Here is a 16,732-nt window from a genome sequence, read left to right as displayed (position 1 = left end):
GTGGGGCCATTTCAAGCGAGGGGCTGCCCGGGACACTCTCTTATAACTGCCCCTGCATTGCAAACTCTCCCATCTTGGGGCACTCTCCCCTCATCCTGCTTGGAGCAGCAGAAGCTCTCGGCCCCTGTCCCCAAATCAGCCCATGTGTGCTGTGCTCTGCCAGCCCCCGATTGCCTCCAATTGCTTTGTTCTTTGCTGCCTCCCAGTAACGACTTGTCATGTCCCTTGCAGGGGAGCGCAGGGCAGCCCGGCCGCCCAGGGTCACCGGGCCACCGAGGATTAGCCGTAAGTATCGGAGCACAAGAGCCATCCCTAGCCAGACATTTCACTTGGGGCTGACCTCCCGTAACTGCTTCCCTGCTGCTGAATGCGCTTGGTACGCCAGGTAACGCATCTCTCCTGTGTTGCCCTGGGCGTTAGTGTTGTGCAGGATGCTGCAGCACTGGAGGACCGGCAGTGAAATGGTTAATCTGGAATCTCTTTTAACTACAAATCAACCTAAACTGCCAATTTTGGACCCAGATCTGATCTTTCCCTCATCCAGCGGTGCTCAAATACAGCCCACGTCTTGTCCGAACTCCCACCTGAACGGTTACTCCATCTCTTCCGGTGCAGACATTGGTGTAGTCAATAGTTGGAATGCCACTTGGTTCATTGTCCTGAGATTTCAGTCCCATCATTCTTCCTGCTTCACCTTCCTCAGACCTCTTTGCACTTTGATCCTGAGTCTGCTCTCACTTACACTCAGTGTAAATGAAGACTAACTCTGCCAAAGTTAGTGTAAAACTGCTGTAAGTCAGATCAGAAGGCACTGACCTCAGTGGACTCACTCCTCATTCACACACAGTGTAAGTGAGAGCAGAATCAGGTCTCAGTGGAGTTACTTCTGATTTACATGTCTGTGAAAGGAGAATCAAGCCCTTGGTTGAGACTAGCTTAAAATTTGGCCTTGAATTTTGAACAGGGTAAACTGGTTGAAGTCTATGTCCAGAACTCGAACCAAACATTTCTAGAAGTCCAGAAAAGTTCAGTTTAACCTTTTCGTCCTCCATTTTTGCCACTGCTTTGGTACTTCTGGATGGCGTTGGGGACTGGAAGCAGACGTGGAAAGATGCTGTGAGAGAGAACTTTTCTCATGGCATCTGCGGCCCATTCTGTTCCACTTTTATCAAAAGGCCACCTGGGTTTTGTTGGTCCCTGGTTGTCCAAGACAGGATTCATTGTACAGGAAGGCTGGTGCCAGAAGATTTCAGCTCAAGAGGTTTAAAGACTCTGAACTTTTGATCTTATTCAATCCAAGCCTTCTGAGATTTGTCCGTCCCTATGTTTGGCTTCTCATTATCTTTTGCCAGTTTTTGGCTTCTACACCCTGTGTACTCTATACATTAATCCAATCCTTAATTCTGCAGGGGGCTGGACGAGGTGACCTCTTGAGCCCTCATTTCTATGAGTCTGTGATTCCTGGAGGCTGTAATAACCCTGTTGCCCTGCGGGCTGAATTCCATTGACCAGCGCTAAGGTCCTGTAAATCAGACACTTCCCTTCCTTCAAGGGGGATCTCAAAGCTGCCAGGACTGTGTCTCAGGAACTGCCCATCCAAAATGCACGTTACATACAGGCAGTCACTAATACAGGCAGTCACTAATCTGGTTTTGTTTCCCCAGGGTTTGCCAGGCCAACCTGGGGCCAAAGGTGGCCCAGGAGTTAAGGTGGGTGAAAAGAGCCTTTATGTAGCATGCTGGTACTGTCACCCTCTCTTCAAATGATATGCCCATCTGTATGGTCTCTGCAAGTTACATCTGTACACCTCTGGAGAATGGGATGGCATCCTTTGTGCACACGGGAACAAATCGCCCAGTAAATATAAATACAATCCCGCTGCAAATATCCTTGTCCTAGCTCATTGCTTGGACCATGTCACCCCTCTGTTGGTTCCCCCTTCTCCATCACCTCCAACATTACTTGTAATTGGCCTCATAGCCTATCCCTACCTACCTTTCATCTTTTGAGCTGTCAATTTCTACCTCCAGTCTGGCCCATGCTGCCAGCCTCCATCTGCCACTTGTTACATTTCCAACCAAGCCCCTTTGTGTTTTCTCCCATGCTGCCCCTCCCACTGGGGAAGAGCGCCCCCATGAACACCTGCAAAATTACCTCATTATCTTCCCTCAGATCCCTGCTTAAAACTCTCCTTTGCCTTAATGGCTACAAAATCTTTGCAATGATTAAGCCACGGGTGTGCTGAGCCCACCGCCTATCATGGTTGTCTCATTGTTTCCTTGGGTTCCCCTCTTTGTCGGTCTGCCACTTGTCTTATGCTTAGACTATAAACTCTTCTGTTCCATGTCTGTGCAGCTCCTAGCACAATGGGGCCCTGCTCCATGACTGGAACTTCTAGCCAGTAACAAGATACAAATAATACATACAATGAATCTTGTCTCTGGCTCATTGACAGGGTGAACCAGGTGCCCGTGGCCTTCCAGGAATCACCGGAGCCCCTGGCAAAATTGTAAGTAAAGAGACTCCGTCTGTTTATCCCTGTGACTCTCTGGCTCCCGTCCCATCAGCGCACGAGGGCGCTCTCGTCCGTCTTTGCTCGTGTTCGTTTTTCTTTGTCTCTCTATTAAGTTGACAACAAAATCGGATGCTTCCACCCCCGCCCCCTTCACTATTTGCAAAAGATCTGGAGCTGTGGCTCTGGCCGCATCTCCAAGCCCTGCGTGTCGGTCCCAGGGGCTGAGGTAAAGCCATGGAGGAGGCAGGGTGTTCAGTGGCTTTTTTTGTAATCCTACACCAACTTATAAAAAGAATGTCAGATCCAGGTCCAGTGCCATGTTCTCGGTTACCCAGAGCCCCGTGGGCCCTGCCCAGTCCCAGTGCCAAATTCTGTGACCCAGAAGCCCCTGTGGCCTGGTCATAGGTCCAGTTTAGCATTCCCTGATGATCTGAATTAAACAGGGGGAATTAAAGGTCTGGCTTTGCTGCAAATGGCAGGTGCAGCTGGCAAGGAGGGGCACAGGGAAGTCACAGAATGCCACCCCCCCCACCACCATGTGATTTGCCTGTGGAAAGCACCCAAGGGCTAATGATTGCATCTGAGCACCAAGAGAGGTGATAGGCAGCTGCCGCCCCTGTGTAACTCCCGCAGATCTCTAGCTGAGTGGCAGGAGGCAGTGCTGTTCTATCACAGTCCAATAGTCAGGCCCTGCTCTGGATTCTTTTTTTAGGGGGAACTTGGATCTCCAGGTGAGCCAGGGCCACAAGGTATCCCCGGGGTGAAGGTAAGTCTAGAAAGTCACAAGGGAATGTGAGCCAGAGTTCCTGAGTTCTCTGCTGGCTTTGGCAGGGACTGTCATGTTGCGTAAGAGAATAATAGTTAGACCAGGAACGAGGATTCCTGGGTTCTGTTCCTCGATCTGGGTGGGAATGTGTTTGAGTGCTTAGACAATGGAAGTCGGGACTCCTGGGTTCGATCCTTGGCTCACCATGTGACCCTTGGCAAGTCCCTGCCCCATCCATGCCTCAGTTTCCCCATCTGTAAACTGGGTCTATCCCATACCCCTTCACATGGGGGTAATGAGGCTTAATCCATTAATGTTTGTACCTTGCTTTGAGAACTGCGGATGAAAGGGACTCTAGAAGGGCAAACATTATTACAGTGTCTGGCAGCCTCGCACCCTGGGGGAGTCCCTGCATCTGGGATCTGCCTGTGGGAAGAGTGGGACCGGAATGGGGAAAGGGCAATAGCTGAGGGCATTGCAAGCACAGGTGTGGAACCCAGCCTGCTCATGCAAGCTCGCCCCATCTCCCCCTCCTACAGCCTTTCCCCAGAGTGCCCAGGCCTGGGGAAAGGGGAAGGCAAGCTGGAGTGAACCCCGTGTTCGTGGGATGCCAGGTAGCATCCCTGCGCCCTCTCGTGGGTATTTAGGAGGGTGCTGTGGGGGTGGGGGTGTAGGCAGCAGGGGTGCAGGCAAAGGAGGGTTGCGTGGAAGGCGGGGATGAAGTGATGTGGAGAGATTAGCCAGGTGGTACAAGAAGGGCGGAGACAGACCTGGCTATTCCAATTGGTTCTGTTTTCTTTCCTCTCTGCAGGGCGATCGGGGAGAGCGGGGCCCGGTGGGTCCCCAAGGCCTCCAGGGGAAAGTGGTGAGTGTGGCTTTGATTGATCGCATTTGTGTGCGCGCACGAAGATCCAGAGCCAGAAGCTGGGAAAGGAAACGGCCCTTTAACCTTTCCTCCTCCCCAGCCCGGGCATCTGCACCCCAGCAAAAACCTAGTGTCCAGGGCTTGAGCTCAGGGAACCAGTTTTTCCAACCCCCCTGGATGGCTCAGTGCAGGGGATTGCACTGCTTGGATCGGGTTGGTAGCCAGAGAAGGGTCACCGTAGGACCCAGTGGGCATCCCCAGTCAGGTCTGCTGAGATCACCAGTGGAAGGGAGGTTTCCTACCACTCGCTGCAAGGCCAATGTAGTGGTAGAAGGGCCTGCAAAGTGAATGGCCAGCAAAGCCGCTCTTCGGATTTGGGGTCCAGAATCAGCATGTGCAGGGAGGGGATCAACAGAGCAGGAAGAGTCAGCTCGGTTTGCAGCTCCCAGGCTGGGCCGGGCACTCCAGTATCTCCATATCATTTGGAAGCTGCAGAGGTTTCACCTGCATTGCTCAGAGGGAGAAGAAATCGGCAGTGTGACCCTGGCACATCTCTGATGGTGGCCTGCACTGCAATTACCTTCCAAGGCTGTTTGCCAAGGTAGGAGTTGGGCATGTTCCCAATGAATCCCTCAATGCCACACACATCCTGCTTGTCCCTGCCCAGCTCAGGTGCACTGTGCTGCACACGGGAGCACAGGATGGATGGGGACCCAGATGCTGAAGCATGGCAGTTAAGCTACTTATGGAAGGGAGGAATGTCTTAGCAGGAAGGGGTTAATCCTGTATCTCCTATCATAATCCACCCACACCTTGCCCCTAAGCACTCACACCCCTAGGTGGTGTGGTCTAGAGGATAGTGCACTGGACTAGGACTCAGGAGCTCTGGGTTCCATTCATGGCCTTTTGGGTGACCCTCAGCAAGTCACAGCCCCGCTCCGTGCCTCAGTTTCCCCATCTGTAAAACGGGGATGCTGCTGCTGATCTACAAAACGTGTTTTGAGATGTTCTGATGTAAAGTGCTGTTTAAGAGCTAGGGGTCGTGACTAGTATTTTATGCCCTCAGCACAGGAGAGCAAGGAAGCCAGACATGCAATGGACTCGCGACTTCCTATGGTTCAGGGCAGGGGGCTGCGCTTTGTGGTTATCCACACTTGGGCCTACATATAGGCACCAAGTAGCCCTCGGAGTTGTGCTGGAGGGCGGCACGCAGATTGGCTTCTCTGCAGCACACAGATGTTTTGCGTGTGCCACGGAAGACCCATGCCTGGAAAGGTTTGGCCTTTGCACACCAGGGTGCATTTTGAAAGATCTAGCATGTGCACTAATTGGGAGGGAGGCATAAGTTTGGCTCAGACCCCAGGACGACCCCCCCCCCCCCCCGAGCAGTTTAACATGAAGGAGCGACTGAGCCAGCCCAGCCCCTGCTGCGAGTGGCCAGACAGGGTGAGGGGATTAGGCAGCAGGAGAGAATCACTTGGGGATTAACGGCCCACAGGAACCGACTGTGTGTTTTCAACCAAAGCGGGGAGTGGGTCTCCTCCCCAGCCCAGAGAGAGAAGGACACACAGCAGGGAGTGTGTTTTTCTGCTCTTGGGCAGTTTATAACTGCAGGGTGGGCTCTAAAGCACCCCCCCCTCCTTTTTCTGAGATAAATCATCTGGGAGCAAGAGCGTCCCCTCCTGGAGGACAGATTCCATCTCGGCTCTTCTCCCTGCAGGGTTTAACAGAGACTGTAAGAAAAGGCTATTTTGGGAGAGCAGGAGAGACCTTCTCATTTCCTGGGCTCATCTCAAAGACACAAGGGATTGAGAGGAAACCCCCCCCCCCCCGCTTTCTTTAACGAGTTGAATAGGAAACTCCATTTAAATGGGGCTACGGCTGTTAAATGATTGACAGGGAACCACAGTGTCCTGCAGCTGCTAGGATCCACAGCCCGGAAATGAGAGTTAGGTTCTAAAGGCCTGTGAGGATCTGGGCCTCATCGCTTTGCTTGATCCGGGAAGACCCAGGATTGTGCTGTAAATGCCCAGCCAGCCGGAGCTTGGGTGATTCTAAGAGGGAGGCCGAAGGATCTTCTCCCTCTTGGCATGCAGGATGCAAAGGAAACACAGGCCATGCCACTCACAGGGGTCTCTCCTCCTGTCAGTGGTCACTAGAGGATGAACACATGCATGGAGGGGTGGATTAGCCTCTCCTGGGCACATCAGCATGTGGTGCTGTGTTCATGGGAGTTACACGTGCAGGCGGAAAGGAGAGCAGTCCCCTTGGAGTTCTGTGCCTGAGGTTTCCACAAACACGTCGTGGTACAGACCGATGGGCTCCCTATGTCTGGGCAGCATCTGGGACACGCTGCACTGGGTGCAGGAGGCCCTGCTTTACGGCTCCCACCAGCACGAGGGGGAAAGCTGGGGTTAGGGGGTCCAGTGGCTCTGCAGTCTAGAATACACTCATTCATTCACTATCTACCTTGCTGTAGCCTCAACATAGCTGCACCCAATTCAAATGAATAGCCGCAAATTTCTCTTGGCCCTGCTCTAGTCACCAGAGCTGCCACCCCCCTCCCTGCTGAAGGTCTGTGTCTTTCCTACTGCTGGTTTCACCCACACTTCTTTCTTTCTTTCTTTCTTTCTTTCTTTCCTTGATTTCCAGGGATCGAAAGGCGAGCAAGGTCCTCCAGGAATCCCAGGGCCACAGGGCCTGCCAGGTGTCAAAGGAGACAAGGTAACATCATGAAATTCCTGACTGGGGACAAGATGGTGATGAGGGCTGAGGCGAAGAGCAAAGCTTAGAAGGGAGATGAGATCCATGAGATCCACTAGGGACCTCCCATGAAGATTTAATCTGTCAGCAAAAATTGAGGTTACCGTGATGGGGACTGTAGAAACCCTGTAGACAGATAGATACAGTGGATGTGGTGAGTGGGTGGATGCAGCTGATGGATGAATGGATGGATACTGTGGGAATGGGAATGTCTATGTGGCCCGAGGATACGCTTTCCTGGAGCAGGTGAAGGCTGGGCTCAGATCCCAGCGCCAGCAGATCTTCCTCGCTTTGCCTCCTGCAGTTTGACGGGCTGGGTCGGCTCCTCCTGCCTCATGCAGTGGAATGGCAATGAACTTGCCCAGGCAGTTCTTTACAGTCACATTTTAGCTCAGCTCATCCCTGATTTACTAGCCCAGTCAGGAACATGGAGGCTTGATCCTAAACCAGTTGGAGTCATGGGAAAGTTTCCCATTGGCTTCAATGGGCATTGGATGGTTCAGGCCCAGACACACTGAAGTGGCTTAAAATGTGAGCGCAAATGAATGCTGAGGTAGCCCTGAGCCTGCAGTTGTTTGAACCCACAAACATGGAGACCCCGTGAAGGCCTGGCTGAAAAGTTGGCCCCAAGGCCCAGTTTTAATGGAAGGAGTAAGTGGCTTTATTCACAACATTCAGGCTGGCTAGATAGCTAGGAGGAACCAGCCACAGCACTTGGTCTGGTGTAACCCAGGAAGGAGATTTTAGGGAGGCTGTTATTTTGGTTGTCCAAAGTCCTGGTTAGAAAGATGTTGCGGGATCTTTCTGTCCCCCGCATAGTGTGTGACCCCCCCACACCCATTCTGCCTCTGATGTAAAACACTGATGGTGCAACACACCTTATCTTCTTGGGTGAAGACACAGCTGTGGCATCCCCGGTCCTGATTGTTCTCTGCTCTCTTGTCTAGGGCTCCCCAGGAAAAATTGGATCCAAAGGCGACATCGTAAGTAATTGACCTTCTTACTGCTCTGGGGAGCTGACTCCGTTGGGGTTGGGACTGTGGGCTGGAGAGATACTGGCCACTGTGTTTCCCAGATGGGGAGCGCATTTGTAATGACCTTCTTTTCTAGAACAACCTGAGCAATCCATAGCTCAGTGGCTTGGATCCCGTGTCACCATCATTGTGTGTTAAATCCTAAGTGGCTCCCTGGAAGTGTGGCTCTTAGCTGTGTGTCATGCTGGTGTTCCTGGAGCCTTTAATACAGTACACGCAAACTCAGCAGCAAAGCCAAGAGCCTAGCCAGTTTGCAGGATTCACTTGGCATTGCTGAGCACTGAGCAGAAATTAACTCCGTTCCCACAGATCGTATCCCAGCATGCACTGAGTCTCATGTAAAATCCTCTCTGGGAGTTAGTTTAAAGTCTTGGTCAGGAAAAGGAAGGGCACAAGGGTTTAGGACCTGCCACACTGGCACTGGGTCATCAACTTCTGGTGTTCTCCTCCCAACAGTGACTGGTACCAGATGCTTCAGAGGATGCGTCTGGCCAATTATTCAGTGCTGCACCTGGGGGTGGACATTTTCCTTCCTGACCACTGTGATGCTTGACTTTCTCCCTACTGTCTGAGGTGTTGCCTATCACGACATGGCTAATCCTTGAGCTAGACCCATGGAATAGTTCCCGTTTCTTTATAATCTTCATGCAGAGCCAGGCTTTTAAACACTGGCCTCTGGTTTGTTGCTCATTTTATAGGCACAGCAAATTATTGACTGTAATGTCGGTATTTTAGATCTCCAGCGACTTGATTGTATCCACAAATCAGGCACTTGCCCAATTCAGTGACCTAGAGCATCTGCAAACAATTGGAAATGCAAAATTGCAGGCCTCAAGCCAGAGACTTGGTTAAGCTGAAAAGATGGCCCTGGATGCATGACTGAGATTGTTCTCCCCAGGGTGGGAGGGAGAGGAGGAGGAATCACATGGACTGACTTGGTTTTCCTTCCCTCTAGGGAGACCCTGGCGTGGAAGGCCTTCCCGGGGAGAAGGGGGAGAAGGTAAGGTACTCTCTGGACAAGGCTTCCTCCTGGGCTGTCGGTGTGTGTGTGTCTGTGAGGCCATCATGATACACCAGCATTACTGAGCCAAGCCACAGCACACCTTGCTACACCAGGGTGCAGCATCCTGATGTTACATTGGCCCCATTGGCTGCTTTAGGGCATGACAGCATTTCCGGGGGCTCCTTCTTGAAATCTAGAGGATCCTTCAACAATCAGGGCAGATGCTGACCCTGTTGCTGCCCTGGTACTATTCAATATTCTCATTAATGACTTGGATAATGGAGTGGAGAGTATGCTTATAAACGCTGCAGATGACAGCCAGCTGGGAGGGGTTGCTAGCACTTTCGAGGACAGGATTGGAATTTGAAAGGACCTTGACAAAGTGGAGAATTGGTCTGAAATCAGATGAAATTCAATGAAGACAAGTGCAAAGTCCTCCACTTAGGAAGGAAATATCAAATGCACAACTACAAAATGGAAACTAGCTGGCTAGGTGATAGTCCTGCTGAAAACGATCTGGGGGTTCTAGAAGATCACAAATCGAATGTGAGCCAACAGCGTGATGCTGTCGCGAAAAAGGCAAATATCATTCTGGGGTGTATTAACAGGAGTGTCGGAGGTAAGACACAGGAGGTGAGGCCTCGGCTGGAGTCCTGTGTCCAGTTTTTTGACTTTAGGAAAGATGTGGACAAATTGGAAAGAGTCTGGAGGTGGGCAACAAAGATGCTAACATGTTTAGGAAACCTGACCTATGAGGAAAGGTTAAAAAAAGACGGAGGTGGGACCTGATAACTGCTATAGGGAGGATGGTGATCAATTGCCCTACCTCCAGTGGACAGGGAGAACAAGAAGTAACGGGCTGAATTTGCAGCAAGGGAAATTTGTTAGATCTGAGGAAAAACTTTCCAGCTCTCAGGAGGTTATGGAATCCTCGTCATTGGAGGTTTTTGAGAACAGCTTAGGCAAACACCTGTCCGGGAAGGTCCAGGTTCACCTGGTCCTGCCTCAACACAGGGGGCTGGACTTGATGACTTCTCGAGGTTTCTTTCAGCCCGACACTCTCATTGTTCTGTGATCTCCCCGGGGAGGGTGCTGAGCGGTAACACAAGGGCTCGTGGCTGTATCTGCCAACCACATTCCCTTTCTCCTCTATTCCTAGGGGGAGTCAGGCGAGCCAGGACCAAAGGGCCAGGTGAGTAACTGTGAATTTAGGAGTTAACAACTCGCTGCCCCTCCGCTCTCAGCTTTCCCTCCGGATAGCCCTTCATGGCTCATTCGATCACTGGATGGAGTCTGCGTGGAGGTCAGGCAGGAACTCTTCTCTCCCTGTAATTGTTCTAATAGATTCCGAAAACTGGGCAATTATGAGGAACCAGGATGGACTCAGTATGGCATGATCCTGTTTCAGTTCCATGGGCCAAGCTTCTTAGTGGTCTGTGGATGATCCAAGTCCAGGGCCATCCCACATCGCCAGCCGATGCTGCTGAAAAATCCATAGGCACTTGATGTCCAGGTCCCACGGGAGAAAGGCCTGCGTTGCATTAAGCTCCATTGTCACCACTAAACCTCCTTGCTGGAACTTCAGCAGAGAGGCCAAGGGCCGAATGGGGCGAAGGCGTCTGAGCTCCAGGCTGGGTCCCTTTGGGTCAGGGTTGAGAAACACGTCAGCAGAGGTTGGCTTGGGGGATGCGTGTCTCTCATGTGGACACACAGAAGACGTCATGCTCCAGGGATCCTGGCACTTCTTGGGAGCTGTAGATTCACAGGGACAGGAGAAGAATAAGCCTAGACACCTGATTTCATGAAACCAGCTGTTTTAAAGAATAGAAGGCCCAATCCTCAGCTGATGTGAATGGGCATAACTCTGTGGAACTCAGTGAAGCTTCATGGATTGATGCCAGTTGAGGACTGAACCCAAGTCCTGTTTGTTTTGCTCTCTGGTGGGAGGGTGAATATGTTTCTGTTAGTGAGAGAGAGACCTCAGCCACCATATTCAGACCAGGATCCAAATGCCCCCTACAGTCAGCTTCAGGCTTTTGGGCCAGCCTGTTGTACAGCCAGCTATCAAATTTGGATTCCCCTAAAGTGCTGACCTTCAGGATCGGCTCCCTCTTTAGCGTCCAGACCAACTGGCCTGAGATTATCCTGTTGCTGACCCCCTCTCTGTGTGTGCATTGCAGCAAGGTGTCCACGGTGAGCCTGGCTTTACTGGCCCCACTGGGGATGCAGGGTCACCTGGCATGAGAGGTTACCCAGGACCCCCAGGCCCTCGAGGGCTCAACGGAGAGCGCGGTGTGCCAGGAATGCCGGGGCAGCAAGGTGTGTCGGTGAGTAACTCCCTGTCCCGTACCCTGGCTGGGCCCCTTACATGTCTCAGGGTGAAATGTGTCTTAAATCCATAGGGCCATCACTGAGATTAACCCTCTGGTCCCCTGGTGGGGATGGGGTTGAAGAGGATGGTGGTGGTGGTGGGTGGGGAGATGCAATGAAACCAGCCAGAGCTTTGTCTCATCATTTAGCTCTACAAAGGGGGGCGGGATCTGGGCCTGACCCCGCTCCACTGACATGAATAGCCAGAGCTTCACTGACATCAGTGGACCAGGAGCAGCTGCTGCTTGGCCAAAGGTACAGGCTGGAGGGTCCTAAGCAGTAGGAGCCAGGCAGGTAGGTATCTTTACTAGGATTTAGGCAACCGTGCCCTCTTATGGCCAATACTGAGCACTGCAAGGACAGGCCCAGCTGGCTGAATCATTGGGTTACTGGAGAGATCACAAGGGGTGGACTTTTTTTTTTTTCCCCCCTTCTCCTCGTGTCTCTTGAGCAAATGCTTCAAATGCCGGTTTTATGTGGAAGGAGTGACTCCGGGAAGGCTGGGGAGTTGTATTTCCACCTGAAAATGTGAGCTGGTGCCAAAGGTTTAGCTGCTGTTGGACTTGAGGCTCCCTCTTGCCATAGGCAGCGGGTTAAAACTTGCTGCTGGTGATAATCGTAGCAGCTATTATGGATAGCATAGGCCCCTTGGGACGGAGGAGAAGGGGCTTTCTGGTGCACAGGCCTAGTCAATAGGGTTAAACAAGGGATGCGTTTCCTCCTCCCTGCCATGTGCATATGTTCAGAGCACCTTGGAAATGTCTGTTCATTGTTGCTCTGGGTGTTTCACCCCCGACATGAGGTCTCTGCACTACCTAAGTCTTCAATATAGGGCTGAAGCGAGTCTTAAGTGAGGCCTCGGCCTTGTGCTGGATCCTCTGCACGGGGGTGGGGGGGATTTGGCCCTAAGTTTACAGATTTAGGGGGGAAAAAATCTGCAACAACAAATCTTCAGCCTGCAGGTCAGACCGAGCTGGAGGATCTGGGGCTTGCCCCTTAGCTTAGGGCTTCTCAGCCTTCTCCATTTCCACCACCGGATCTCCATCGTGTTCAGCAGCGTGAGATGGACAGGGCGGTCATGATCCCTGACACCTGCTGGGGACCCCCAGGGAGAGACCTTCCCCTCCCTAGCTAGCAGCAGGTCATTCAAGGGGCAGTGATAATGGCCTGGAGCCAGGTTTCCACTGGGCAATGCTCCTCACCAATAGGTGTGTTCAGTTCTATTCGCAGCCAGCACATGTGTGTAGGACACATGGCTGGTTTGCCAGCCACTGCATCTCTGGGCTTGCAATTACAGCTCCCCACCCAGACCCTGAACATGTACAAGTTCCCTACAGCTGAGCCTATGTGGAGCCAAGAGTGGGGGTCGGGGATGGCCTGGGAAGTCCTTGTGGGCCCCAGTTGGAGAACCCCTGTGTTAGAATACTACAGTCCTGCCAGGGGAGATGATCCGTCCAGTGGCTGCTGGGTTACCAGGCTCCAGAACAGTAGCAGACCCTCTTGATCGTGTTAGTGGGGGCAGCCTAGCCAGTGGGGCGCCCCATGCAATGCAACTGAACTCGCATCACCAGGTAGGGTGGGGTTGGCCCTGCAGCGAGCAGCTGGGAAGAGCATTAGTCTCTGTTTAGCAGGCAGCCGAATCTCTGAGCGTCTCTCCTGTCTCTTGCTCTCAGGGCCGGGATGCCGGGGACCAGCATATAGTTGACGTGGTCTTGAAGATGCTGCAAGGTGAGTAGAAGCATGGGCCTCACCCCCTCCCACCCGGACGTGGGGAACCCCTGCTGAGCCCCCCGCCACAATGCTCCCTGCGTCTGCCTTACAGAGCAGCTGGCAGAGCTGGCAGTGAGCGCCAAGAGAGCAGCACTGGGCGGAGCAGGCGTGATGGGGCCGCCCGGGCCCCCGGGCCCCCCTGGATCACCAGGTGAACAAGGCCCACATGGGCACGCTGGACCCCGCGGCATCCCGGGTATTCTAGGAGCCCCGGGGCAGATTGGCAATACCGGACCCAAAGGTGAGTGAGGCACCAGCTCCGCTGTCTTGAGACGGGGGATCATTGGGGATCAGAGGGAAGGGGCTGCCCTCTTCTTGCCCCCTCCTCTCCTGATTAGAAACTGCCGTTGCAAATAAAACATTGACAAAATTTGGCCATTTTCCCCCCAAAATTGATGTTTTTGGGCTTTTTTTTTGTTAAAACACTTTTTTCATTCCCCTCCAGGTTGTGCTTTGTTTATATAATCCCCAATGGGCATTTTTGATTGGTCAGCATAGTCACGTGATGGGATTTTCAAAACCATTTTTCCCCCTTGAACGACCCCTGTATATTCTGCTAGCTGGACCCCGGATCTTATTTTGCTGTCTCTGTGTAGACTCAGGCTCCCTTGGGACAGACACGCACACGCATGGGCTGACTTCTCCTCTTCCTTCTCGGCATCCCATCATCACTGAGTTCTCTTCTGGCCCTGCACAGTTGCTGCCTCCCAGGTCCTCTCCTTGGACACATTAAGCCATCACTTTTACGCTGCAGTCACAACGAATCTCCCCCTTTTTTCACGCAGGGAAACGAGGGGAGAAAGGAGAGCGTGGCGAGGTCGGGCGTGGACATCAGGGTATGCCGGGACCACCAGGCATCCCAGGTAGGCTCGTCGCTGAACTCTGACACCCCTATTCTGATGTTTGGGAGCGGAAGGTTAAGAGGACAGAGGCTACTCCCTGTGGCATAGACTCATTCTCTGTCCTGATCAGTGGCACCCCCAGCTGTTGTGGTCCTGGACTCCCCTCATGCCTCTCTGCCAATGCCCCTCCATCCTTATTCACATTCCTGACCTGCAGTTATCCCAGTCCTGGGCTCCCAACAGCTCTGCCAATGTACCACAGTCCTGACCAGCAGCCCCTCTACTGTTCCCATCCTCAGGCCCCCTCACACAGCTCTGTGGATGAACCCCAGTCCTGAGCAGCCCAATGACACCAGCCAGTAACTGCCTGTCCTCCCAGCTCAGCAGACATTGTCTTCTTGCTCAGGGCAGGGCTCAGATATAGGAACCCGTGAGGCCTCCAATAGGAAGATGTCAAGATACTTGCTTGCTTAAAACTTCACTTGATGTTTATGGCTAACAGTCTCCTGACCAATGAGAGAGTCCCAGAGTGTGACTTTTCCCCCCGGCAGGAAGTTCATTGATTTCAGTGGGAGTTAATTGTACCCTGCCTGGGAAGAACTGGACACTTTCCCTAAGTGCAGCCCAATCCAAAAGCTAGTGAGAATCTTTGCATTGACTTCAGTGGGCTTTTGAGTCAGGTGAGAGGGACCTGTCCTGGAATATACACCACTGGACACTGAGTGTTTCCTCTCATTCTAGGTCTCCCTGGCATTTCTGGACATGCCATCAATGGCAAAGATGGAGATCGAGGGTCCCCTGGAGTCCCTGGAGAAGCAGGCCGGCCTGGTTTACCTGGGCCTGCTGGTCTTCCTGGATTCTGTGAGCTGGCCGCCTGTTTAGGAGCCTCTGCATTCACCTCAGGGCGCCTGACCGAACCAGGCACCATCAAGGGACCTTCGTACTGAGTGACATGTGCCAGCATCCTTGGGGGAAATGAAAACGGGAACTTTTATAGACCAAGCTGGCAACACACCATCAAGACATGGCCAGGCCGGGGCTGGGAACCAAAGAAATGGGGAACTCCGAACACATGAAAACAAGATAGATGATATGCCTATATGCTTGGGTATCAAAACCATCCATGCTCTTCTGGTATGAAGATGGCACTTGGCCAACCTGAGAAAACCCAAACAAGGGGAATAAAAGGCACCAATGGGGATTTAATTATAAATGCTCAGATACCTTGGACTGTGGCAGGGCAAAGATCCAGAGGAACAAAGGAGTGGGGGGAGAAGGGGTGGTTTACTCCAATATTTTGTACTTAGTATTAGGGTCCATTAATTACCTCATTATGATTTTCCACACCATTCTAAAGTAAATAAATGGCCTTTTATTAATATTCTCTTATTCTTTGATGTTATATTTGGAGGGGAGGAGGGTTTATTGTTGTGTCTGCCCTTTTTTGGTGCTATTTTTAAGGGACAAAATAATTGTGGTTTAATATTTAACTGAATCACCAGATCAGTGTCAGGCGCACCCCGAGCTGTAAATCTTTGTAAAATAGGATTGTTTTATAAATAAGAATGAATAAAAAAGACCAACTTTTAAAAAACAAATGGACAATAAAATCAAGATGGAACGTTAATGAACTTAATCAATGTGTTGATTTCTTTGAACAAAATAGGGGTTTGTTGGTTTGTTTTTTAAACAAAACAAAACACAACTGTTTTGTTGTTACTGTTATTTTATTATTATTTTTGGTGGGTGCCTACAGGGTTAAGTACCCTCGCTGTTGAAATTATTCCAGCCTCTTGATTAACTTCATTAACAAGAGTTATTTATTTTGTGTGTGTTGGGGAGATGGTGTGGCTCTTCTTGGGTGGGGGGTGTGTGTGTGTGTGTGAGAGAGAGAGAGAGAGAGACAGAGAGAGGTTGAGTTTCAGGAGCTGTCCAAGGTGCCGACCCAAAAGAGTCTCAAATTCCAAGTGGCAATACTGTTTACATTTGATACCCTGTGTGTTAGACTGTAATAAACTTGCACAGCTGTCCACAAAATAAAGGTAATTGGTGGAATTATTTTTTGTTGGATTTAAATGGGCAGAAGTTTAATTTTTTTTGTTTCTAGTCCTAATTTTCCCTGTTATTAAGTTGATTCTTGTGCTGGTGACAGACCCCTGGAGACTAAAGTCCTCCCTTCATCCAGAGCAACTACAGAGTCTTGGCATCAGCCAGGCATGCTCTGTTCACACTGCCCCACCACTGTCCCTCAGCTGCAGGGATCATCTGCAGGAGAGAAAGGGCCTTGCAATCTCCATGACCCATTCAATCACTGGTCTTGCTCCCTTAAAAAAATAATTAAGGTACAAGGCCCAGATATGCCAAGGTATTTAGGTACTTAACTCCCATTGAAATCAATGGTCACTTCCTTCTTACCCTGTCTAGGAGTTTATCTGGCTCCCATTCGCATCTCTTCAACATCAACAGATTTAATCCCACAACCCTGCTGGGAGGTCAGGAAGCATTGTTAGCTTAAATGGACAGATAGGGGACCAGGGCACTGAGAGATTAAGTGATTTGCCCAAGGTCATGCAGACAGCCTGTAGCAGAGCCAAGGCTCAACCCCCTGTCTCCCACAGACCACGCTGGTGCTGCAGGCACCAGACCATCCAGCCTTTCAGCACTTGACAATGTTGGCTCTAAACTAAAATAAGAACAAGTTATCGTGTCCCGCACATGGAGCAGCCTAACCCATGCTGGCCTGAGCAGCTGTACATTCTCCCTCTCAAAGTCTGTGCCTTCCGTTATTTAACCCTCTAGGGCCC

General features: G+C 51.5%; 1 protein-coding gene across 2 annotated transcripts in view; it reads left to right on the top strand.

Moving 5' to 3' along the window:
• COL9A2 (collagen type IX alpha 2 chain) overlaps positions 1 to 14,875 on the top strand; it is a 45,622-nt gene extending 30,747 nt beyond the window's left edge. For both annotated transcript variants that reach the window (XM_077838044.1, XM_077838045.1), the window contains exons 19-32: positions 232 to 285; positions 1,665 to 1,709; positions 2,456 to 2,509; positions 3,228 to 3,281; positions 4,093 to 4,146; positions 6,799 to 6,870; positions 7,857 to 7,892; positions 8,899 to 8,943; positions 10,106 to 10,138; positions 11,127 to 11,273; positions 12,990 to 13,044; positions 13,139 to 13,327; positions 13,872 to 13,949; positions 14,670 to 14,875. In XM_077838044.1, coding sequence (XP_077694170.1) covers positions 232 to 285; positions 1,665 to 1,709; positions 2,456 to 2,509; positions 3,228 to 3,281; positions 4,093 to 4,146; positions 6,799 to 6,870; positions 7,857 to 7,892; positions 8,899 to 8,943; positions 10,106 to 10,138; positions 11,127 to 11,273; positions 12,990 to 13,044; positions 13,139 to 13,327; positions 13,872 to 13,949; positions 14,670 to 14,875 — 1,122 coding nt within the window. The remainder of the gene's footprint in view (positions 1 to 231; positions 286 to 1,664; positions 1,710 to 2,455; positions 2,510 to 3,227; positions 3,282 to 4,092; positions 4,147 to 6,798; positions 6,871 to 7,856; positions 7,893 to 8,898; positions 8,944 to 10,105; positions 10,139 to 11,126; positions 11,274 to 12,989; positions 13,045 to 13,138; positions 13,328 to 13,871; positions 13,950 to 14,669) is intronic.
• The last annotated feature ends 1,857 nt before the right edge of the window (positions 14,876 to 16,732 follow it).

Source organism: Eretmochelys imbricata, chromosome 19 (genome assembly GCF_965152235.1).
Source record: "Eretmochelys imbricata isolate rEreImb1 chromosome 19, rEreImb1.hap1, whole genome shotgun sequence".
Lineage (NCBI taxonomy): Eukaryota > Metazoa > Chordata > Testudines > Cheloniidae > Eretmochelys > Eretmochelys imbricata.
The sequence above is the reverse complement of the archived record's forward strand: the minus strand, read 5'-3'. Positions and strand labels throughout refer to the sequence as shown.